The 24622-nt window shown below is 39.3% G+C and overlaps 1 protein-coding gene across 4 annotated transcripts in view; it reads right to left on the bottom strand.

The window, feature by feature from the left end:
* The window catches only part of LOC124153321 (protein peste-like), a 172572-nt gene that overhangs the window by 97886 nt on the left and 50064 nt on the right, over positions 1–24622 (bottom strand). For 2 of the 4 annotated variants that reach the window (XM_046526415.1, XM_046526416.1), the window contains exon 1: positions 15969–16151. In XM_046526415.1, the coding sequence (XP_046382371.1) occupies positions 15969–16091 (123 nt within the window). In that variant the 5' untranslated portion in view covers positions 16092–16151. Of the gene's footprint in view, positions 1–15968; positions 16153–24622 lie in introns of those variants that run through there. The other 2 variants (XR_006863619.1, XM_046526414.1) reach the window with 2 other exon arrangements.

A 24622-nucleotide genomic window follows, 5' to 3' on the forward strand; every position in this document is an offset into this window, starting at 1 on the left:
GTGGTACCTCGGGCAACATTTTGACATATGTCGAACTTTGAATCCCGAAAAAAGTTGTTTGATGACCGCCCCTGTCTGACAGCCTCCCAATGGAGCAGGAGGTGAGGGTATGGAGTCTTGTTTTCTCAATATTCTTCCTGAATATTGGAACCTTTTTTCGCTTCTTTCTAATAGGGGCTTCCTCCTACGATTCAAAATTTGAAGTTTCCAAAGAAGCATACAATTTCCATTTAACTTTCTCAAAGGAATCTTAAACATTATCAATGACTGTAGAGTCAGTGTCTTGCAATAAAGGTCTTCAAGAATTGCAACTGCAAAAATTTGCCAATTTATTTCTACTCATTCATTAGGGGGAATGAATGAATATTAGTCCATCATTTTTTACATAATAGGCATGAAAGAATATGACACTTTCTCGGTAGTAAAATAAAAAAGAATTTTATTGTAAGTTATTTATAGAGAAGAGACCACAATTTTGATATGCCTTTTTTTGCAATTAATTGGATTCGTTCATTGACGGTAAATTAGCCGATATAGTTCATAGTAACCCAAAAATTTTGATAAGCGAATGAATGACAAATTTTGATTCTATTATCGATGTCTGATCTTTTATTGCAAATATTTTTTGAAATGTGTATCATTTATTTAAAATATTTTCTTAAATCACTTTCAGTGTCTAAAATTCCAATATTTTCGAAGGCAGAGTGATAGCCACCCTTTCACAGGATAGACATATTCTAAACATCTAGTAAAAACGATTCTCGGTAATTTTCATTCGCTTTAATGAACATTTTCCAGAAGAGTTGTCTTCACTTTTTTAGTAGACGTATGCACAATGACTTCATCTATCCATCCACGAAAAATCATATAAGTTATTGTTTTTAGATTCGGGTTTTTGGCTAATTGCACTAGACATCTTAGGTGAACGCCAATATACATTCATTTTTCAGAAATTACGTTGGTATTGTTAAATGTGTCTTAATGCGAGGAATACGACTGCATAATCACGCATGGCCTTAACCTAAATTTATGCCAAAAACACATTTTTGATCTTTAGTCCTTACCAAGATAATAATTCAACTTACAGGTATAGCAATACCCTTAAATTAAAGGTGAAGGGGTTTCAAAACATTATTTATTATATAATGTACAATGGGGCAAGAAAAATGGCTAACATTCGGCTTAAAACATAGCTGCATCGAAGAACATTAACTTCGTGCAAAAAATAGCTTATTTCTATTTATATGCGAAACTATTACACGTCCAGAGCTGATTTTGATGTCACTTTGAGGAAAACTTTGTTTTTATTTAGATTGTAGAGGGAAGAATCAGTACACCACATTCACCACAATTCATGGTTAAAAATGTAGACGACGAATTTTTCATTGGAATCGTTTTCTTTAAACATGATCAAATGATTTTGGGATTCGTAATGAGTGCCTTTTTTTAAACTATTGGACCAGTGACGTCATGGTGTGGGAACGGCTCACAGTGGGCTGAAATCGAAATAAACAGGACAAAACCTCAAAAGAGGTTTTTTTAGTACAGAATTCGAAACTTTTCAGTTTTCTTCAACACTTTGGTGTATATTTTGACGAAAACCGATTTTCATGGGCTACATTTTCAAGCAAATTACATCTCCTCAATGTTGAACGAATTTCGCAAATATTGAGTGCATTGAATTTTTGCGAAATTCGGAATGCTGAAACAAATGCCACACCCTTTGTAGGGAATTAATAGCCACGACATTTTACGATATTATTAGGCGGTTAGTTACCGTTTATTTTAATTTACATTCACGACTTAATTTTAGTATATATGACCGATACGATACAAAATGGCGGACCCAGTTTTTCGTCGAAATTTTGTGTTTATGTAGGATTATAAAAAAAGAACCAGCGCGAGTTCTCACACACACCATGGTTAGACACTGGCGACATCTGATGAGTGGTAACGTAATTCCAAGTGAAAAATGAATTGACAAGAGCGAATAACCTGTTGGAAGGAAATAGAGAATGTGCAGGAAAAAGTTCTTGTGTTAACTGCAACGATTTTCAACGTATATGCATATTATGAGCTGCTTATGAATTAAATAATTGCATTCCAGCGTCGTCGGGCATTGTTCCTTGCTACGTAGAAATTAATTAAGATGTGTTCGTCCGACTAATCATTTCATCGAAAGCGTGGTTTGCATTTATCTAATGCTACATTGAACCCGAATTAAAGTGACTATTAATAATGATTTGGTTGGCATCAACAACGTGTACTACTATTTACCCTTGATTCGGATGTGTTGACAAATCATTGATTTATATTAAGAAAAGAGGACCTAATCTTGAGAATTAGCCTCAATTGAGGCACACTTGTGGTGATTTGGGATTGAGATACACTTGTCGCTGCATTGCAGTCTAAGCGATTATTATTTTCTGATTTTGACAAAGGACATGATCCAAACTGATGCTATACCATAATTGCAACTATTTTATTTGAATTCAATGGTGGACTTGAAAAAATGGTTTGTATATTGCTAGTATTCTCTATAGTTATATCTAACTAGAAGTTACCCTGATATTTTATTTTGGTATGGGAGGAACTTTTGTTCAAGGATGAACATAAGTGATCTTTTTTTAACTGGGACAAAGAAATCTTACCAAAACATTAAAATCACTGTGACCATCAGATTTTTATTAAGGTAGTTTCGCAAATTTTACATTATTCTAGCAAAATATTTGTAGAGATTACTCAATATGTCCGTGACAATACAATGCGCTGGCTAATACAATACAATGGCTAATGCATTACGAACAATAGTATATCGCATAATTTACATAAATTTTAAAATCTCATAATACACAACAAATTACGACATGAATCTTTAGTACTTTCTTTTGAATTAATTCTGACGAATATAGTTCAATGAGAACGGCTCTCCCCTCTTCAAATGCTTTACTTTCTGTTTTCTTTCCTCCTCTGCCACCATGGTGCTGCTTCGCCTCCTTATTTTTCTAATCAGCTTTTAACCAACTTGCGTTCACACACGCATGCCGCCAACCATGGTCGGGAAACGGTGGTCAGAATCCCAACCACGGCAAACGCTAGACTGCGCTCACACCCCGTTTTGTAACAATGGTCGGACTTAACTGGCGTAAAAAGAGCGTAGTGTGAGCGGGACATAAATGCCTGTCCAACCCCATTCCATTGCCTAGAAAAGGTTCTTTTAATGACCGTGTGTTGTTCCCGTCAATCCATTTTCGAAATTCCGCTTCCAGACAGTAATGCATGTTTCACTTTAGTTTCGAACATTCGGTAAAAGAGATAAGTTGTGCTACGGTGATTTTGGACTTATATATACACATATTGGTTATTCAGGAGCCCTATCCAGTGACTACGTCTTTTCGTTTCAGAGATTTCGGAATCGAACTTTTCGTCTCCGACTGAGAACTTCCTGATTCCGTTGCCGTTAGTCGGAAGCTCTTTACGCTATCCTTCTGTTCTTCGGGATATATTCCGTGCCCTCCTCTCGTCATCAGGAGAGGCGGAGATTGCCGAAGTTACTACAGGCTACGTCACGGAATGCATGACGAATTTTCACGTAGCCAGTAGCTGAATATCATCTGGCAATAGGGTAGTTTCCTTCATCAAAGAAAACGAAAGGCATTTATTGCGATTCGTTACCCACCATTAGTGTGGGGGCTTAGGAGACTAGTTTTATAGCTATTACTAGCTGACCCGGCGAACTTCGTACCGCCTAACAATCAATGAACTTACAGTTTACTTACACCATTTATAAATCAAGAGCGGCTGTATCGTTTTTAATATGTTTAATTTATTATAATAAAATAAGGATACAAATTCAATAAAACTACGTAAATGAGTACCAAAATTGCTTGTCAGAAAAACATTTTCTTTATTGAATCTACATAGGGTGAATCGGAGCACGTTTACGCGGATTTTTTTCAACAAATTTTCTTACGTTTTAGCTTAAGAAATTTTGGGCATTGTGGTTTAATAAAGCAGTTCATGAAATAAAAATTATACGCATTCAGTTGTTGGCTATTTGCGTTATTAGCTGTAAAAAAATGTTTTTAGGTCCAAGTCTGTTGCATACACTTGGCCCATTCAGGGGGCAGGTTGACACGACCCCAGACCGACGCTTGACTGATGCTCAAAATCGTGCAAGAAAAGCCCCTATGAAGCAGCATTTGCATTAAATGACTTAAGGCGCGCCAGTTTTAGTATCTCTGTTTGGAAAAAATGCACTGCGTAAACGTACTGCATGCGTAAACGCACCACGGTGAGCCCTACACATTCGGGTTTAATGTCTTGCGTCAAGCACCTTCTGAGAAACAACAGTTTTTGTTTTGTTATCAGGCGCAAGATGAAGCGGATGAAGCTAAATAAATATAGCGAAGCAAAGCACTGACGCAGCGAGGGGAGGTTTTGGGGGATAAACCCCCCCCAAGAGCTTAGAGAATTTTTTATGAAAGATTTTGTTATTAATATTTGGGGGACGGATGACTAACAAACAAAAAACATTTAACTATTCACACAGCCACAAAACCCACTATTTTGAACCATTTATCTTAAAAAATGTCTGGGGGAAGTGCCCCCACACTTCCCGCTTACCTTAGCGAGTTTTCTATACCCTACAGACCCGTGGTATTAGCTGCGCCCAAAACCCCCTATCCTAGCTACGCACTTGAAGCGAAGGAAGAAATACAGAGGATGGTTTATCGACTCGTGAACATAGCACGCTAAATTGACCATGAGAAAATCATGGGTTTTCATTAGCACATGAGCACAAACAACACAAAAACTGAAAGAATGACCATGCGATTTTTTTATCGTTATCACGAATGCAACACGAATTGTAAATTGAATTCGTTTAAGCTCAAAAGGGCATATGAGTTGAGATCATGGAATCTACGGAATGAGGACTTCCTAACATTTGAATTTTCCTTTGAGTAAAGTTGCGTGAATCACATTCATCACCAATTTTTTTAATGATCAAACACGTTCCGTTGGATAGTTATGGTTGGTTTAGGCTTCGAAAGATCATGAGCACAGAAACTACATTTTTCTGTAAATCGTGCCTTGGTAAGCCAGGTACGTCCAAGGACTTAAAATATTCAGATAGATAGTTGGTGATTTCGTCTTCGTTTGTTACACATTTAAAAGATTCGAATCCATGCAGAGTACGAACTATTTGAATTTACCTCGTTTTAGTCATCCACATCTTCGTTCTTGCTCGCTAAATCAACCATCTTTGATTCTTTTGGTGATCAATCATATTCTGGAACTCTTTGTTGATGAGCTCACCTTCCGCTGAAACTAATTTGCAATCATAAGGAAATGAGTTAAAACTACTCGATTCCTCGACAGGAACACGGACATTACCGTTTATCAACAATTGCTTGGAGATTTGTTTACAAACACGGTAGTGAAGTGTCAACTCGAGCTGGGCCACGGCTGGGCTTACAATCAGCTCGAATTAAATTTTTAAAATGTAATTTCAATTTAATTAATATTTTGAATATATTTAGTAATTAAAATGTTATATTGTTACTAAATTCAGTTATTAAAGTGGTAAAAACAAAACAAATTATTTAATTTGTAGTTTTGACCGACTTATCAATTGTTGTGTTACTATAACTCCTAAAAGCATGCCCATAGGAAAGAGATGAATTTTTTTTGTGAAATTATCCTTTTTTTAATGGCCTATATGTTAACCCCGCCTGAGACGAATCCAAAGAACCAAATCTCATTGAAATCGGTGCAGCCGTTCTCGAGTTATAAGTGTTCTAACTAACACGATTTTCGACTTTCTTTTATATATATAGATTACTTTTATAGAGGCAAGAGTATTGAAGGCGTTGCTATGCCAATGATGTCATTGACAGAAGACCACACGTATATACGGTGGCGCCGACTCCATGGGGCCTGAGGGGGCTCGGGCCCCCTCAAAAATTCGTTATGGGTGTGAGGAAAAAATGTTTCAGGCTTGTCAATTTTCCCCGGAGTGTCCAGATGTCGAGATTCGAGTTATCAGGGTTCTAATTTTGACCATATGACTCTTCTAAAATGCTTAATAAACTTAAAACTAGCTACTTATAAAATTTCCCGGGGCAAGATCCCCGGTTTGGGCCCCCCCAATATTTTTTGTAAGTCGGCGTCCCTGCGTATATAGGATGTGTATTTGAATGTGAAAGTGGAAAAATGTCATGTGAGAGTAAGAATCGAACATGTGCAACTTTAAGGGATGTTTCTTTTCCTGATTCCTCAAGATAGACTCCACTATGTGCAGAACGGCAGAATCAATTTTGTTGGAAACTTTCCTCATTCGATGAACCTTGTGGGAATAACCCGAAACAAAGCCCACAAAATTAGAGACATGAGGAAGAATCTGGGCTTTTCCCGGTGAATGGCATGGATGAAAGCTTCTCCGGCTTTCCAACCGGGTCAGGGTCTGCATGGGTCAATGGTCAGGGTCATGGGTCAGGTAGTCGTTTCGCTCGCCCAACATCCTCATGAATCATCACCAGCCCTGACACAGGGTTGGAAACTCGAAGAGCTCTCATCTATGTTAATAATATTTCCCCGTGCCACGACTTTTTAATAATATGGGCCACTTTTGGGCCACTTGTTTCGCGAAGTGCTGCAGGTGTTCTATCACCACCACTTAACCCTGAAACAGTGAGTGTGTGCAAATACGAGACTAACTATGAAGTCCGTGGTCACTTTCCGGACTATTTTTTCGAGAATTCAATTAATTCAAGAAATACGTGAAATATATAAAATAGAGGCAGTGTGCAGTGAGCTGTTAAAATTCAAGATCAGTGCAGTTGCTTGATATTGACGCGGTAAATGCTCTGGAAGTTATTCAAAATGATGTGGATAAGTGCTCTTGAAAATACAGAGGCGACCGGGACACCTACTTCAATAGATCCTAAGCTAAGATCCTAGATCCACTTATAGGGAGAGCGTTTTTAAAATATTTTTATTTCTGAAAAACTTCCATAAATTATTAGTTTTAAGTTTCTGCTATCACCAACAAAAGTAATCATCCACATCATAGACAAATGCGCATAATATGAAATGCATTGTAAACAGGCTGGTTTAGGTGGACTGGGTTTACCAGGAGAGCTATAACGCGCCTTCGGCTTGACAAATAATGAGATCCTTAATCTAGCACTTAATAGAGAGAGAGAGGAGTCAGAGAAGTCGGCGCGTCGAGTGGAGAGGATGAGAAGATACGACGAGTATCGCAGCAAGTCTGAATTCAAGAGTACACAGAAAAGTAAGTAGGCCTTGTAAAACTAAATGTCTATCGATTCCCTTTTCATGTAATGATATTTTTGTTAATGATATATTATTCTTTTAAGGAGTGGCGATATTTTAACCTTAGGCAGTGAGAATGCTTCTGAAACGGATTCTATTGATGGTACGCCAACCGAGTCATTAAAAAAAGATAGATTGGTAGGAAAATCCTCATTACGCCCCAAATTGCACTGATCTTTGATGTCTAGGGCATTAGCGCAAGAGGAGCGGCAACGGTTCTTGTTGCTACTCTGTTGTAGTGACAGGAGTTAATGTCTGCTTGAATGAAGGAAGTAAATATTATTTTGAATATTACGTCATTAAATGGTTCTATCAAGATTCCATACCTCACCAGAACTGCCAGGGGCCGGGCTACTGCTGAGATTGTTCACGACTGCGTTGATGAGTGGAGATTAGCGAACATAATAAAGCATTTCAATTGATTCGACCAGCGTAAATAGAATTAACTAAATGTTTTCATATCTTAGGTTCTCAGTACATCATATTTTTTGGATTCTCAACAAGAAATTTTTTTATCATTAATTAGGTTCGAAGAACAGTGATGTAATTAATTTAAAGGATAAACTACAGCAAACACTCGGTATGAAAAACGCCAACATAGTAATCGGCTCCTCCTTTCTTCGCTAGGGAAGGCGCGAGGGGCGTGATGCAATGACGGTCGCAGACTGTGAATGCGGCCTGCGAGCGACCAGTTTGCCGTCAGGGGTGTGACGCGCGGCTGTAGCTCGCGGAAAACTATTGTACTCCTGGAAAACTGTTGAGCGGACGTTAAAATGGAGCGAATTTTGGCACTGAAGGGCTGCAAAATTGTGCGTTACCCCTGAAAATGGTATGAAGTGAAACACTTTGCACTTTCCACTTCATATCTCATAATGGATCTCCACAAAGTATCTGCCTCATCCATCCAATTCACCTGAAAATGATGTTACTTCAAAAATTCGGGAAAATCTAATGTTATTGCATTTATGCTCTTTGAGCGACCTCTAAATGTTAAACAATTGGGCTGACATTTTTAGGATATCCATTCTGCACCCTATAGCATATTTTAAGAGGTAGAAATGAAAAACCGAGAAAAACTAAAAAATAAGCAACACCCTAACGCGGCGCGACTTTAGGGTTGCGGCGTGGACGGCTTTCCCCAAAATAGACGCGTTTTTCTCCGAGAATCTCACTGATGCGAAACGCATGGAAAATTTGAGGGGAGCAATGAAAGCGGACGGGAACTCAGCGGAAACTTCCCGAGATTTCTGATTGGTGAATTCTTCGAGCAGTACATACATTATCTTTGGGTCCTGAGAAACTATACATTTAATTTTATCACCCTAAGGGAAGAGAGAGACACAAATAAATCCTTGTATGTTCACTGTAGTTAGAGTTGCGAGACCGAAAACCGCCATTAGAGAGCCGATGGATAACCAAGGCTCTTGAAAATTAAGGTTCACAGATAATCGGCAAAAATCCATTGCACACGAATATAACGAAATGCTTATTTCCGCGGACCGATTCCTCCATCTTCCAGTTACTACCTCGTGGATTAGAGAAATTGCAATCTAAAGAGAGCAAAAACCCTCCTAGTCAACCTATTGGCATGATAAGTCATGGATTAACTAAGCTAGGATTAACTAAGCTAGGATTAACATACAAGTCTCAAATTTATAGGGCCTTCCTTGGAGTTAATTCCGAAAATTGTTTTTAATGAGAAAATTTCCCCGATAAAAATGCATTTTTCCTATGCGCCCTGTTGTATATTGCCCTTATAGCAAATATTGCTTCTGAGAGTGTTAAAAGAGTGATTGAAATTGATAGTTTTTGCAATGCACATAGTGCAACCGAATTCGTTGTAAATGCTTCGTTCGATAACAGAAATAAACATTTTAGTACAAAGATTCATTACTTTCGGGAAACAGTCGAAAGAGGAAATATGAGTGGAAAATGTTTTCAACTCAGGAGATCTTCATCTACATAATACCCTACGAGCCACCTCTAGGGTGTTTGGCAGGGGGTGATCAAGCACCAGCATTCAGCATGCTATTGGACTCCCAAATGCACACCATACGGTCCAAAAAACGTCACGCATACTAAAAAATTATACTACCACATGCTATTAGAAATAATAACAAAATTCAGAAACATGCATTAAGGTAAACATAAGTTGGTAGGCTACACTACTAGTCATCTAATCTACTTGTAGGTTCTATTGCTGCCGTTATAATCTCTTATCGATCATGGAAAAAATCATTTTGAATCAGTCTGTTCTGCAGTCTATCTTTCTTATTTTATTCATATGATCTGATCTTCCGTAGAATTATGTTGCCATTCGTAAGATATGACTAACTTCTTCAGAGAAGACACTGCTCTTGAATTCATCGAAAAGGTTTAGTCTGTTTTTCAATCTACGGGTTGACAGAGATTCCCATCCGAGTTTACCTTAGAGGTCAGTTACTCTAACGAAACTATCGTAACAACTGTTCACGTATTTTGCAGCACTTCTTTCCACGCGTTCTAACTCTATTTTTAACCATTTCTGATCAAAAATTCTTTACCTATTGAAAAAATGTTTTCCTTCCATTTTTCAACTTCATTTTCAAGTTCATAGAAAGCACGTTCACACATTTTTTAAATTTTTTTCTCCAAATTCATCAAAATTTAGGCATGAGCCTAATTCCGTGCGCAGGGCATTCCCGTCAGAGTTAGCCTCCACCAGCAGAAGTCATGCAAACCATACATATCTTCCTTATTATATCCTATATAATTTACTAAACCCCTTGTAGTCTGGCTTCCATGGTCGACATAGCACCCAAACAGCACTCTTAAAAATTATCGAGGACATTCGGGATGCAATGGACAAACGTCAGGTGACGATCCTAGAATTATTTGACTTCACCAAGGCTTTCGACTCCGTTCGCCATGACTTGCTCCTCCTCCTACTACTTTTTCCTATTGAAGTTGGAGTTCTGCCTTTCCTCACTTGGTGTCAAAACTTATTACTTACGGCAGATAAGAAGGTGCCGAAAACATTAAAATGGGCAATAGTGAAATGATTACTGAGGCAAAATGATTCTGACGTTAAAGGTCTCAGCCTATTTCATGAGGATCCCAAACACAGGCAGCGTATTCTAAATGGGGTATTACGAGGGAGAAGTAGCTAATTTCTCTCAATTTGTCGTCGCTCTTTCCTAATATTCTTTTAACAAAACCTATTTTACGATTAGCTTGACCCGTTATTTCCTGAATATGTTTATTCCACGATAGATCATTATTGAGTCTAACTCCTAGATATTTCACGGATTCAACAGTCTCTAATTGGGTACCTCGATTGACATAGGTATGTTGCGGGGAGTTACTCTTTTTCCAGAAATTCATTACTACGCGTTTTTTTTTTTCAAATTTAATTCTGTCACGCATCGTATGCACCCCTGGATAGCAGCAAGGTCGTTCATTAGTTCAGCCCTATCTTTACTGGAACGGATTTCCCCTAGATGAATGCAGATGTATTCACTTAAGTTTAGGATGCACTATGCTCAAGAAATATTTCTAATATCTGAGGATGATAAATCGATGAAATCGAAAGTGCATGGTTATCATTGTACCATAACATATTGTACTGATTTTTCCTTTGATGGCATCAGTGTCGCAAATATAGTGGGTGCTGGAAATTTAATCGCCACGGTCCGCACTAGCAAGTATGAGAGGGATGGCATGAGAAAGTACACACTGTCGAATTTAGTCTTTTCGATCGTTTGCATTCCCTTTTTCGTCGCTGAGAATTCCTGTTATTTTTAAAATCGCTCATTCTAATGGAATTTTAGTAGTCATTCACGCGCCATTCCAAACTATGACCATCATATATGTTCATTGGCCAATTCCGAACCAATCGGAGACTCCCATTCTGGCGGCCCCCCGTCTATACAAGGGCTATACTAGAGCTGCGCTGACGCCCACTGGACGAGGTCTTCTAATAGATCACACATACAAAGTAGGACATTTGACAGAAAAACCGAGAAAGGAAAAAAAATTCTGATTCATAGAGGGGTTGTTATCTTTCTTCCCGGCATAAAATGCAAGCGTCGTCGCCCCATAATTCCAGTTGCCATGTGAGCGGGCGTACTAGCACCACTGTCTTACTGTTACACCCCTCATAAACATGTAACACTGTTACATGTTTATGAGGGCCGATTACACTTCCTGTAGGGGATACTTTCCCTACATCAGAGCTTTCAACGATTTCTCCGAGATGTGCATCCAGTATATTACTTTCCTTTCCTTTTCTTATGGAAATCCAGGAAAAACAACGGCAGTCCTGTTTGAACGCGCGAAGAGGAAAGCTCATAAACCTGCAACACCAACATCTCTAAGTGGCCAAAAAATAGAGTGGAGCTCCTCTGCCACCTACCTTGGCGTCAAGCTGGATAAAAGGCTGCAATTCAAGGACCACCTGCTGGAACTGCGTCAAAAACTCACAAAAAATGCAGCATACCTCAGACCATTGCTGAATTCAAACGCCATCCCTCAAAACCTAAAGTTGAGACTATTCAAAGCCGTCTTACTTCCTTGCATAACATATGCCTCCCCAATTTGGTCTGGACTGGCACTGAAAGGTCCAACCAAACAACTCGACAAGACCATCCGGAATATACTGCGCCAAATAACGAGCTTCCCGAGATTTGCTGGCAACGAGGCCCTATACCTAGCAACGGGGGAGTCACCAATCGGACAACGTATGCAGGAAGAAGCGAGAAGATTCTACGAGACGACGAGGACATCCCAAATAACAGAAATTGCTTCCCTGGCAGTAGCGACTCCCAACCCATGGGACCGCTACCGTCGACCAGTGTCTTCTACGGGAGATGCTGTAAATATTCCACAAACCCGGAAATAAACAATCCCAGTCCTGGAAGGCAGGACACTAACTCGGCACCATCTTCAGAGTGCCCAAAAGGGTGGAATGAAGAAGCACAAAAAGAATCAACCTGTGGCATTGATTTGTGTTAAAGAAATTCCTGAGATACCGGGTGGAATGCCTCTTAAAATCGAGAAAGAAGGCGTCGACTTATCTTATCGATTGTCGTGAAGATAAATAGTAAGCAGTGTTTCGCAATATCCGGAAGTCTCACATACTCACATACAAACTAGGACTATTGGATAAGATCATCTGGGCATTGCAACCTTCGACCAAACAGCGGGAATCGCAGCTTCATGGACCCCTTCAGTTCAGAGGCAAAGTGTGACGGTTAGCTCCAGAAGAGGTTTTAATTAATTATTAGATAATCTATTATTTTTCATATTTTAATGAAAAACTGAGTTCAAATGAAACGATAACACGTTTAAATATTTTTAATTTCGGCTGTGAAAACCAAAAACAAATTCGTTTCTGCAGCCCATTGAGAAAAAAATGACACGCGATACAAGACTATGGACGAAGTTCCGTAAATCCCTATGCTCACCCGCGTGTAGTGAAGTCCGCGAAGAGCTGCTTGCTATCTAGTGACTTATCTGAAACCCAGTGTAAAAATTATACTCTTGGGAAAAAAGTGCATGCATCGCGAGGAATTGCGTAAGCTAATCTGCCGACCGATACCATCGGTCTTCGCTGAATCCACTGCCACTCGGGTAGAAAAGCTAAGATTGTTTTCAGACTTTGTTTTGAGGAATATATGTATGAGTATTTTTACAGTTAGAAGGTTACGCATTTTGAACTCATAATTTAAAGTATTGTGATGTGAGGAACCAATCACTTGATGTTGTTTACGGGCAAAACTTAACTTAGAACTACAGTACCAGCAACACAGTACACAATGCGCATTTCAAAAGATCCGATACGGTATATGTATAACTTCCAGGCAAGAAGTACACCGTCGTCGTCTTCGAACAATCGGAATAGTTTGTGTCTTAACTTAGCGCTGTCAAACCTTAGCGTTTCTGAAAAAAGGTTGTTTTTTCCAAGGAATGTAACCCTATTTAAAAGAAATTAAATAAAAAATGCGTATTTTTATTGAAACTTTCAAATGCATATTCTCGTGGATTTTAAACCGCCTTCAGGAATCACACTTTTCCGTTTTCCTCTTTTATTTTATCATTTCTTGTGTTACGTCACACTGGTTGCAAAACGACGCAAAGTATAGGTATAGAAGTTCTTTTCAATTTATTGAAGGCTGTGCGATGTCGAAATAAAAAACACTAAAGATGCAAAATTAATCGGCAAGATACGGCACTTTATAATGATGCGGAAACATTGAAACCGGTTGAGCAAACTAAAAAAAGTGTGGAAAATTACTCCAGCCATTTGTATCATTACTATCGGCCGTAGTACTTAATGATATCAATTCTTTCGGAAGTGAGTGCAGTATAACTTATGACAATGTAAAGAGGAAATCTCGAGTCTGGAAGATATTCACGGCAGATGGAGGCAAATCATTATTATAGAGCTACTTGATAAGGTAATGTAAAAAAAGTAGGTACGCCAAAGGAACGTAATGGTGAATCGAAATGCCATTTCCAAAGAGCTGCGTCCATGGTTGATGACAATCTACATCTACATAATACCCTGCGAGCCACATCTAGGGTGTTTGGCAGGGGGTGATCAATCACCAGCATTCAGCATGGAATTGGACTCCCACATGCACACCACACGGCCCAAAAAACGTCACTCATGCTAACAAATTATTCTACCAAATGCTGTTAGAAATAATAATAAAATTCATAAACATGCATTAAGGTATACGTAAGTTAGCAGACTACACTACAAGTTTTCTAATCTATTATCTTATCTTTAATCCAGAAAATTACATCTAGGGCGCAAGATTTCAGTTCTATTATTAACTTTCCGTGGAGTGCTTAATCAAATGCTTTTTTTAAATCAAGCAAAATCGCCTCTACTAGAATGTTGTCCTCTCCGGAGACTAAAATATCGCGGACGAAAAGCGCTAGCTGGGTTTCGAATGATCTACTTTTCCTGAATCCATGTTGAGTTCTCATTAACAAGTTGTGCGCGTCTAGGTGTTTCATTACTGAGCTGACTATGATGTGTTCAAAGACTTTGCATGACGCAGACATTAAAGATATCGGCCTGTATTTAGATAGCTGAAATATCAAAAAAATAATCGATGTGCAGATGCTGAGTTTCGAAGGCGGCAGAAGCATGCAATGTTGCTTTCCTCTACAATATAATGAATTTATAATCAAAATATTGAAGATATGTTCCCGTATACCAAAATGATAAATGAAAACTTAGCGATGTTGACAAAATAAGGAGATGTGAACAAAAGCAGCCATGTATGATCTTAGATTTTCCCGGCGTATCAGGTGCAGAAAAGTTTCTCGGGTGTTTCACCGGTTAATGTTTTCCATGTCTCTCGACTTTTCGAGCAGCGAGTTGCTTTTCATCCTCATTCCGAAGATCCCCTTAGGATGATCAGCAAGTCGCTGCTCGAAACGTCGACAGACATGGAAAACATCAACCGCTGGAAAACCCGAGAAACTTTTCTGCAAAAGAAGTCATATTTGTTTGCTCTCATCACCCCACTTGATCCAACGGGCGTCTAACTGCTGGCTGAATCTTCAACGGTCAAGTGAAGTTCAGACCCTCATGACATGCATTGCTGACAACGACATGTTATTATAGCTTGAGTGATTCTTCCCTCGGACTATAAAAGAAAGCAACGGTGTCTCAATTAATAGATGTAATGGTGTTACTCGCCATTACTAATTGCATGTTTTTCCCATAGTTCTTGCCTTGCGTGGATTTGCTGTAGAAATTACTAGTTATTGGCAAATTTTATCTTTGCATGAATGTGCATGTTTATTTTTCTTGAATGCGTATTAATATTTTTCTATGACCGTGCGGTGTGCATGTGGCGGTGCTCTTGTATGCTGGAGGTTGGTGATTGGTCACCCCCTGCCAAACACCCTAGAGGTGGCTCGCAGGGTATTATGTAGATGTGAAGTCCTAGTTGATTACATTACACTACTGCGTGTGGTCTATGTTTAAGTTGGATTATGAAGTCTTCTAACTTCTTTTCATCCCTGGGTTTAAGCCCTTGCGTTCGTCATTTTTTTTATGTATCCTCGTCATATGTTTAACTATCTTCCGGTCTACGGAATCTGTCATGAAATGCATTTATAAAAGTTGTCACTACTTTGAGTTCTTGGTTGTCGCTGGCTGCCAGTTCGTCAAAACATTCGGATACTGTTTTCTTTTACTGACGTCACTTAGTTACACTACTACGTTTATCGTAGCAATGTTGGATAGCAATGCTGCCCGTCTTATCATTCTTTCTTCGACCGAGCATGTAATGAGGAAGTGTTAAAAAGAGAAAAGCGAAGTCTTCTAAAAACCATAAGAAGAAAGTGGGGCGACTTAGTTGGCCACATTGCAAGGCACGCTGAAAGCTATCTAAAAAGGACAGAGGTTGACGGGAAGAAGGGCAGGGGACGACACCGAATGAGTCACAAAGGAGAAAGGGTTATAAAGGATGTGAAAGAGAAGAAATACGTCACTACGAAACAGCTATCAGATGAGAGAGGAGCGTCAAGGCAAACTTAGGCTCGGGTGCTTCTGTTTCGTCGTGCCATCGCCTCCGTCGGTGACGGAGTAATCACATTGGCGAGCGCACGGGCTTCGGAGGACTCACCGAGTGTAGGATGTAGCGGAAGAGATGCGGCCAGGCGAAGGCCGAGACAGCCCCGAGAGCGCAGAGCACTGAACCAGCGACCCACAGACACCAGCGCCGACCACTCGCACCACGCATCGCCATGACCGCTCTCCACCTGCACGGGATAAAGACACAGAGCACAGTGAGAGAGAGAGAGAGAGAGAGAGAGGGAGGGGAGGGGATGGCTTCCACTTCCCCTCTTATCAGAGGAAGGGGGGAGGGGGAGGGAGATTGACGGAAAGCACGCGACATCCGATGCGACGCCGTCAAAGTGACGAGGCCTTATGTAAATCTCTCTCTCCCTGCAAGGGTCCTCGCTTCGACTGGAAGTTAGCGTCTGCCTATGGTCCGGGTCACGTGATGCCGTGGGTCACGGAGAGAGGTCATCGCTATCTCATCGTCGTCCAAACAAATGAATGGGGAGCTCATTCGCAAATTAAAGTTTCGTGAACTCAGAATGAGAAGCGGATCTCTTGTTTTGGTGCACAATTAGTACGAAAACAAGTACCGACAATCAGCGGCGTAGCCAGGGGGGGGGGCCGGGGGGTCCGGAACCCCCTCGAAATATCAAAAAAACAAAATTATTTTCCTTCATAAAAGAAAACAAAATAATAAAAAATCATGACTTGACAAAATATTTCTTTAAAAATGAAGTTTTTTCTAATATGAAAAATGTTAAAATTAGTTTAAAATCCATTGCTTAGGCAACCAGCTGGTATCGCTTAATTTTCTAGTTTACTAATGTCATTATGGTCAAGTAAGATAAACATTATTGTTATGCAAAAGGATATTAAAAATGTCAATCTAAACAAAAGAATTTCACCGCCTCAGCGATGCATTAGATGTCTACTAAAAAAAACTCGAGTCTCTATTTTAAAACTCAGTTGTTTTTTGTCTCTAGTAATTGAGCGAAAAACATTGAAATATCAGCAAAAATTTTCCCCCCTGTTTTGGACCCCCCTCGAATGAAATCGATGACTACGCCACTGCCGATAATCGTCCACAAAGACGAGAGAAGACTCTCTTTTCAATAATACTTTCATTTAGGTACTCTTAATATCTACGGGGATCCATTGAAGTTTCTTCTATTCCTTAGGACGCACATTATTTAACTAATGATTTATTAAAGCTTCGTCGTCTCGGAGAACTGTTATGTGTGATGCGATCCATTTCATCGAGGCTATTCATTCTATACATCTTCATTCAATAAGCAAAAATTATTTTCCGGACGCACATTTCATGGCTCCACGACATTGGCAAAGTTGACCCTATAGTGTGAGTTTTTAAAAATTTGGAAAGTTTGGTCGCGATTCTCATTCAATTTAAAAAATTTCGTACTAATTGATGAAAAATAAAATATCACCCTAAAACAAAAATATACTTTAACATTCTAGCACCAAATTTGTGCTAATTATAGGAATTTAAAAATGTACTGATTTTCACAGCTCGCCAGAATGGACAATTTTAAATGGTTGCAACTTCATATTTTTACAAAATGATAGTTTTCATAGGGCCAATTTTCAAATCATTCATATGGGTTAACAGCATGAAATGTCTGAAAAATATCCCCCATGTTGAAGCCGTACCTTTCGTTGACTTTGAGTTTGAATGCAATGGTCCTTGAGCGATCGATCATTGCAACAAAAAGGGGAATACATCTGCAGATAGGTTTACGACATATTTCTACGGTAAATAATTAACATGAGATCGACATGCAACGACAGCGTAAAATTAGGGAAGAATATGTTGTAATAACTAGTAATTCGACCTGAAATTCTACCTCGAGGAACATTGCCAGTAGAACGTGAAAATGCCGCACGATTTTCGTGAGCCCGCACGGTGGTAAACAGAGCATGGGAAATTGCATTTATGTAACTCCTATATTTTGACGAAATATTCTTTTCTCGAGAAACCAATGAAAACTATGCAGAGTTCAAACATGAGGAAAACAAAAACTGTCATCCTTTTCTCAACATGAAAAACTTTTATTAGGGTGGTTTCCTAATATTTTTTTGCCTAAATCGAAAGATTATTACTCCTGGAGCACGCATTTCACGCTCTTAAATTTTTAAATGACGATATCTATTTTTCGCGATTAAATGAAAACTGAACATTTTTAATCGCGTGAAAACGCGATGGCTAAGTATTAATTCTGGGAAAAGCCCGTGTGACGTGATTCTGGTTTGAGCGGCCGCCGTGTGAGACCACATTGGTACGAGGCTACGAGCGCCGATACGATGAAGGCTGCTAGCAGGTATCAGATTACCCTGCTTACAGGTAGCGCTTGGCTTAAATAAGGATTATTATTACGCAATCAAATGAAGGAAACTTTCCGACCACAGGTAATTTTAATAGGTGATTATGAAGAGATGTTTCCTTGATACCTGTACCTCATGAATGCGTTGGTAATCTCAGACGATGTAAAACTCCTGACTACTTGTATAGAAAATATGTCCCTTTGACATCACATGGAGTGGCATCACATGGGCGCCAATTTGGCCTTTTTCAAATGAGCTTAAAATTGACCATTAACATTCGTCTAACTGGGATTTCTAAAACAAATAATTTGTACATTATGAATACACAAATAGTGGGTAAAGAATCGCAATCAATGCCTTTCGTTTTCTCTAATGAAGGAAACTACCCTATTCTGGAAATTGTCGTCCAAATGAACGCATTGGATGTGACGTTTCATAAATATAGATGGCCAATGACGTAAAATGACAGGACGAGCTTCTTACATAAAGTTAACCCTAGAGTTTTGGTGTGATAGTGAAAAGCGCATTTTTACATGAAATGGTGTCCCGGCGACACCACGAGGCTACGAACACCCAAAACCCAAATTCAGACTTTAATGGAATATAATTGATTGCAAATTCTTTCATGAGAAGCGTGAGAGGAGAAGCAATCGCTGTGTATAAACTCAATTGCGTGATGGCATACAAGTGCGGCCTCTCCGACAGAGAAATAATTTTGAGGCATTTCCAGCGAACAGCGACAAACAGAGGGAATAGGTAATTGCTTCCGGAAGGGGCACTCATGCAGGAAAGGCAAAGGTTCGTGCCACGTGAATAAAAGGCTGGAATGAAGACCAACCTGCCAAATATGGAAGAGAACGAAATGGAAGTTCGTCATCCTTGTTCATATAGTACCCAAACAAGTGGATGAAAATGTATTAAAATGATTAATTTTTATAAAAGTTAACTTATTTCGTGAAAATGTTCATTAACTCCTTCAAAACTATCTCCAGTGAATTATTGGTTACATTTAGGCGAATTTCGATCTGTTCGTATTTGGGCACGAAGTTTGTTCAACGGACGAAGGGGAAAATGAAACGGTAGTATTTAAGAATATGCAGCGGAGTGGTCGAGCAATGGTCGAGGAATGGAAAATAGGTGCAAACAATCATCTGGAGAAAAGCGCAATTGGATGGACTAGCCGCCCAAGTTTCAAAACGAACCCTCAGCCGAGGGCTGTTTATCACGAGATGTTGACAGACTCTCATGCTAGATTAGAAGCGCAGGTATCTTTATTAACCAACGAAGCGGTGCCATTACATCAGTAAAATTTAAAAGATGTTTAGCTCTAAAGAACTTCTCTTTTTACGGAGAGGAGAGGAAATTTTGAAATGAGAATGGTACTGAAGGTTAATGATTTTTTGAGTGAAAGTGATATACTTAAATTGTTTTCAAAATTGAAGTTTGCATTAATATTATCGTTTTTGCGAAAAATTAGATTTTAAAGGCTACTTCATGGTTATTTTCTGAAGTAACTGAAAAATATCTTTCAACATAAAAGTTCTGACATTAGTTACTCTAATAGAAAATTAAGTTCTCCCTCCATCTACTCTCCTTTCACCGAGATTCACTCACAACTTAATCATTTAATTTTTTAAACTTCCAAGGTAACCTTCCAAGCTCTGATGTAAATCAACGCAGTCCTCAAGGTCAAGCAAATTCCTAACACAGAGTGTGAGTAGCGTCAAAGCAGTGAGATTGATAGCGAAGCAGTGAAAGTGGCTGAGAAATCGATCGCTTGCGTGGATGATTTAGAAACCTTGGATGGAGGATAAATGTAGACTCAGAAGAAGACAGGGAGAAACGAACTTTCCGTTCAGACGGAAGCAAAAGAGGGAGGCTGCTTGAACAAACTGCGAGCGGAATAATAAGCGCTCGTCGAGGCAGAAGAGGACAAGCAATGCCCGAAATTATGGCAAAGAATGCTGACGGAGCTGAGCATTGTGAGCGTAGAAGATGGTCCAACGAACAGCATTATCCCTTGACTTGAAAAGTGCCCTCGCTATTTCCAGGCCTTGTCATGTACTGCACCTTCTACCTCTCCATGGTGAAAATTCACTACCACAGTGAAATAACAGAATAGGGAATGCGGGTAAAAGTGGTTTTTGCCAAACAAGAGTCAGGCAAAGAAATTTTTAAAAGAAATCTGGAAACGCTAGGCGTCGAAAGAATCCGAGTGGGTCTGTGCTGAAATCAAATGCACGACACGCGTCCAGTCGACCTCGTTTGTTTTATTTATTTATTCATCTAATTTCTGCACTGTTTAGAAAGAATACATCTTGATCCCTCGGCTTCTCACGCCTCAAATGAAGTATATCTTTAATCAGCTATGCAACAAGTTCTTTATTTCTTGTCAGTCAACATTATATTTGGTCTATTATTAACTATAGTTTTATCCGTTTGGATAGGTAAATCGTAGTAAATTTTAAATGCGCTGTTTTCAAGCACTGCTTTGAGGTGGCACTCATAGCGTGGGGTCTTGGTATCTATTAACTTGTGTTGGTAGGCCAGTTTTTGGCGGATAATTTTTGCAACTTGATTATGTCTACTTAAATATTTTGTATTTGCTAACATCTTGCAGCCTGATATGTGTTGGATTGTTTCTGACCCTTGAAAACATCCTCTACATTTGTCATCTGTTATGCTTTTATCACCCAGGATGTACTTTGCATAATTTTTAGTGCGGTAAACATGATCTTGTATTGCAATCATGAACCGTTCGGTTTCTCTATTAAGTTCACCCAATGACAACCATTTCTTTGATGAGATTTTTATCAACATTGATTAGCTGAATGCGATGGTGGTTGGCGTAACATGGTGAAACTCCTTCATGATGCACAAAGGTTAAGAAAACACTTAGCTGTTTCACAAAATAAAATATATTGCGACCGGTTTCGATACAGCGTATCATCATCTGATGATGATACGCTGAGGCCAGATGATGATACGCTGTATTGAAACCGGTCGCAATATATTTTATTTTGTGAAACAGCTAAGTGTTTTCTTAACCTTTGTGCATCATTGATTGGCTGATTGAGATCATTGTTGCGTCGTCCATGTAATTGCTTCTGGGTCCATATTTCTACCTTTCTCTTTAATAGAATGGTTCTTGTGTAGGTTGTTTCATTGGTCGTGCCATTTTTTAGATTTAATGGTGTTAATTATTGACGGCATATACTATTGATTTGTGCAGCATCGAACTGTTTGATTTATCGTAAAAGAAATGTTTCAGTCCATGAATTTGATTTTTAAGGAGCTACTGCATACTACATTAACCCCTACCTCCCATCCATCGGGGTAGCGTGAGTCTCTCTATTGCTGCCTTTGGGTGATGCAAATTAAATTTTGTGAATGATGTACGTATTGATCTTTCTATGCCTGCTATTTATATTTTGGTTCAGTTAATCACTCCAAAGGTATATTTCAACACAGATACCGCAAAAGTATTGATGGCTTTGATTGTATTTCGTGCATTTAATTCTGTTTTAAGAATGGATCTTAGTCTTTTGTTGAATTTAGTTGTGAATTTCTTCTTGATCTGTTTATGTTGTATTTGTTTTGCTTGCAGGAATCCAAGGTATTTGTAGTTCTCATTTGCTTCCATAGATATTATTGACACTTCGTCATAATTTGAATTTTCCATGCTTGACTTTTCCTTTTTCTATGTGAAGCAATCCGCTTTTATCCAATACGAATCGCATGCTTATATCAGTGGAGAGCCTTGTGACTTATTATTACTAATTTTGTCCGCCTCATATTATTTAAGGATCGCAATTTTTCGGTGATATCTAGCCTATTCTTGATTAAAATGGGTCGTCGCAGGGTGCAGTATTTATGGTGTTGAAATGAAGAATGTGTTCCAGATATTTTTAAAGGCAGCTGCTGAAAGTGAGAGGAAGAGCAATAAGAGTTGTGTGGGGCGAATCTCGGATGACGAGGGCCCCTTTTATCACGCGCATGCGCAAGGGAACGTACATTCAATTACTGCATGTGTGATGTTCTTCTGTTTTTAAAAATTTGTTGAATAATGTGCTATTTTCTTTAATTTTTATGTGCATTTTTCAGTTCATCCGTCAGAGCAATGGCAAGAGCGGAATCCGCTCCAAGCAAGTTCTTTGTTAACAGGTTAAAGATTAAACGCCGCAAACGGACGCTCATGTTTCTTACATTTTCGGCGCAAGTTGAACCTTGAGACAAAAAACCGTATCTCCCTTCGTTTTTGGGATGATAATTCACGAAATAATGGAATTGCACGATTTAGCCGAATTTAAAAGTGCAAAAACAATTGCTCTGAAATATGTTTTCTCGACTCGGTGCGGATTGGAAGATTCCCTCTTTCGATTGGCCTTTCCACAGATGCAACTAAAAACTGAACTCATAGAAGCAGTCGACAACGCTGCGATGCATAGAAAATTAGCTGTTTCGAAGATTTTCTCTAGGGTTTCAGACGATTCTGGAAACGGTCGATTCTATGACTATTGGTCGTCTCGCACACATATTTCTACGAATCAATTAGTCAGTCATTGGTCGAAAGTGGGTTCTATAGTAAACAGATGGCCAAACTTTTAAGCATAATTTCATTTGTCCTCATCGCCCTTTTGCATTCAAGGCATTAACAGCGAGGGATGCGAACGAACAACAACGCAGGTCCACCCCCAACGGCCATGCATACACGGACAGTTACCCCGGCGGGGCCTGAACGACCCTCCAGTCGAGGGCTTTATCCTGTCGCCATCGTAGCCGGCATTTTTTAGAGAATTTGTAAGATGCTGTGGCTTGAAATTAATGAACAATATAATGCTCTGAAATATTCTCCGTGTGCAACATCAAGAGTGGCTCCCTTCCCCTTGAGAGAAGGTCTCTCCCTCCAAATGTCATTTCTTCCTCGGACATTTGCTCGCAACACAGACCTTTAAGATTAAAATTGAGGAGAGCAATCACGCATGGAAGGACAGGACTTAGGGGAAAAATTACACTGTGCGGTGTAGCGCATCAAAGTCAAAAAGAGGCAGCCATAGAAAATCATACATTATTTCGGATCCGCAGCATCAGTCATGAGCAAGAGAGAATAAAATATTAGAGAGGCGCTGGTTTCATTTATAGTGAGCGCTTGCATGAATTGCTTAGTGAATCGCAGCTAAGAAGTGAGAGCAGTCGGGTCTTTCCTCAAGAGCAGAGCGTGTGCGTGCGAAGGCCATTCCGCTCGTACTCCGAACGATGCCTTATGTAAGAGGCACTCATTATGGGCGATTGCTCCAAATGATCATTTAATGAACGAGCCGCTCTAATTGAACTCATTGATGCAAATGGCGTTGATGGAGAGGGGTGATGGGGGGAAGAGAGGCAACAGCACACCGGAGATGCCCCGAAAAATAAAGCGATCGAAACGTTTAAATTCACTACAATAGATATAAATGCTGAGTGATAGCAATATTACCATTTATGAACGAAAGGGCCGCCCATAACCACCCTCAGACCTCACTGCCACTACCAGTACTCACTACCACTTGGCGCTAAAAAAATCAAACGCGGCTCATCATTTTAACAGATTATTATTGGAATAGAGGAATATTGGGACTCTCGTATCTTCGCAAATTTCCCCTTACTGAAAATTTGCAATTTTCAGTAAGAGGAAATTAACAGGCGAAGGAAAAAATGAAAGTTATTTTCGGATTCAGAGCTAAAAGTTCACTTCCTAAGTGCAGTAATTCTGCGAAACATTGTCCGATATCAACTGGTAATGACGGCATTGAAATGAATAGATGAAAGGAGGGCCTGAGAAGAGGCATTTCCAACGCTCAGAATAGACACTCGCCGCTCTTTACTCGGAATAAAACCGAGCGAGTGTTTTCCTAATCTTAATGGAAGCGATTTTTCGGATGATGGGGGGGACGCGTTCGGATTAACTGAATAATTATGTCGCGCATGCGAAGCTCAAGACATGCTATCGTTCACACTATCGTCAATCGCTGCAAGAATTTTCTCTTTCGTAGAGTAGATTTTAATTAAACGACCACTGCAAACATCTCAGAAGCGGCAAAAAATGATTAAATCATTAAATTTTTAGTGAAAAAGATCCTAATTCATATAAACTACATTATTTAGTGAATGAGATAAAAATAACGATATGCTTAACTCCAACGAACAAACCTATCAAAACCAACCAAGTTGCTAACACATTTCTTTTTACAAGAAAAAAATTTTGAAATATTTTGCACAAATCCTACTCTCCATGTTTCATTGATTTGCGCTCAATTTTGACGGACTATATCAATATTATGAATTTTGCTGAAAATGAGAAAACATTTTATTTGTAAAACTTGGATTGCCTTAAGC

This window comes from Ischnura elegans, chromosome 2 (assembly GCF_921293095.1).
Source record: "Ischnura elegans chromosome 2, ioIscEleg1.1, whole genome shotgun sequence".
In the NCBI taxonomy this organism is placed as follows: domain Eukaryota; kingdom Metazoa; phylum Arthropoda; class Insecta; order Odonata; family Coenagrionidae; genus Ischnura; species Ischnura elegans.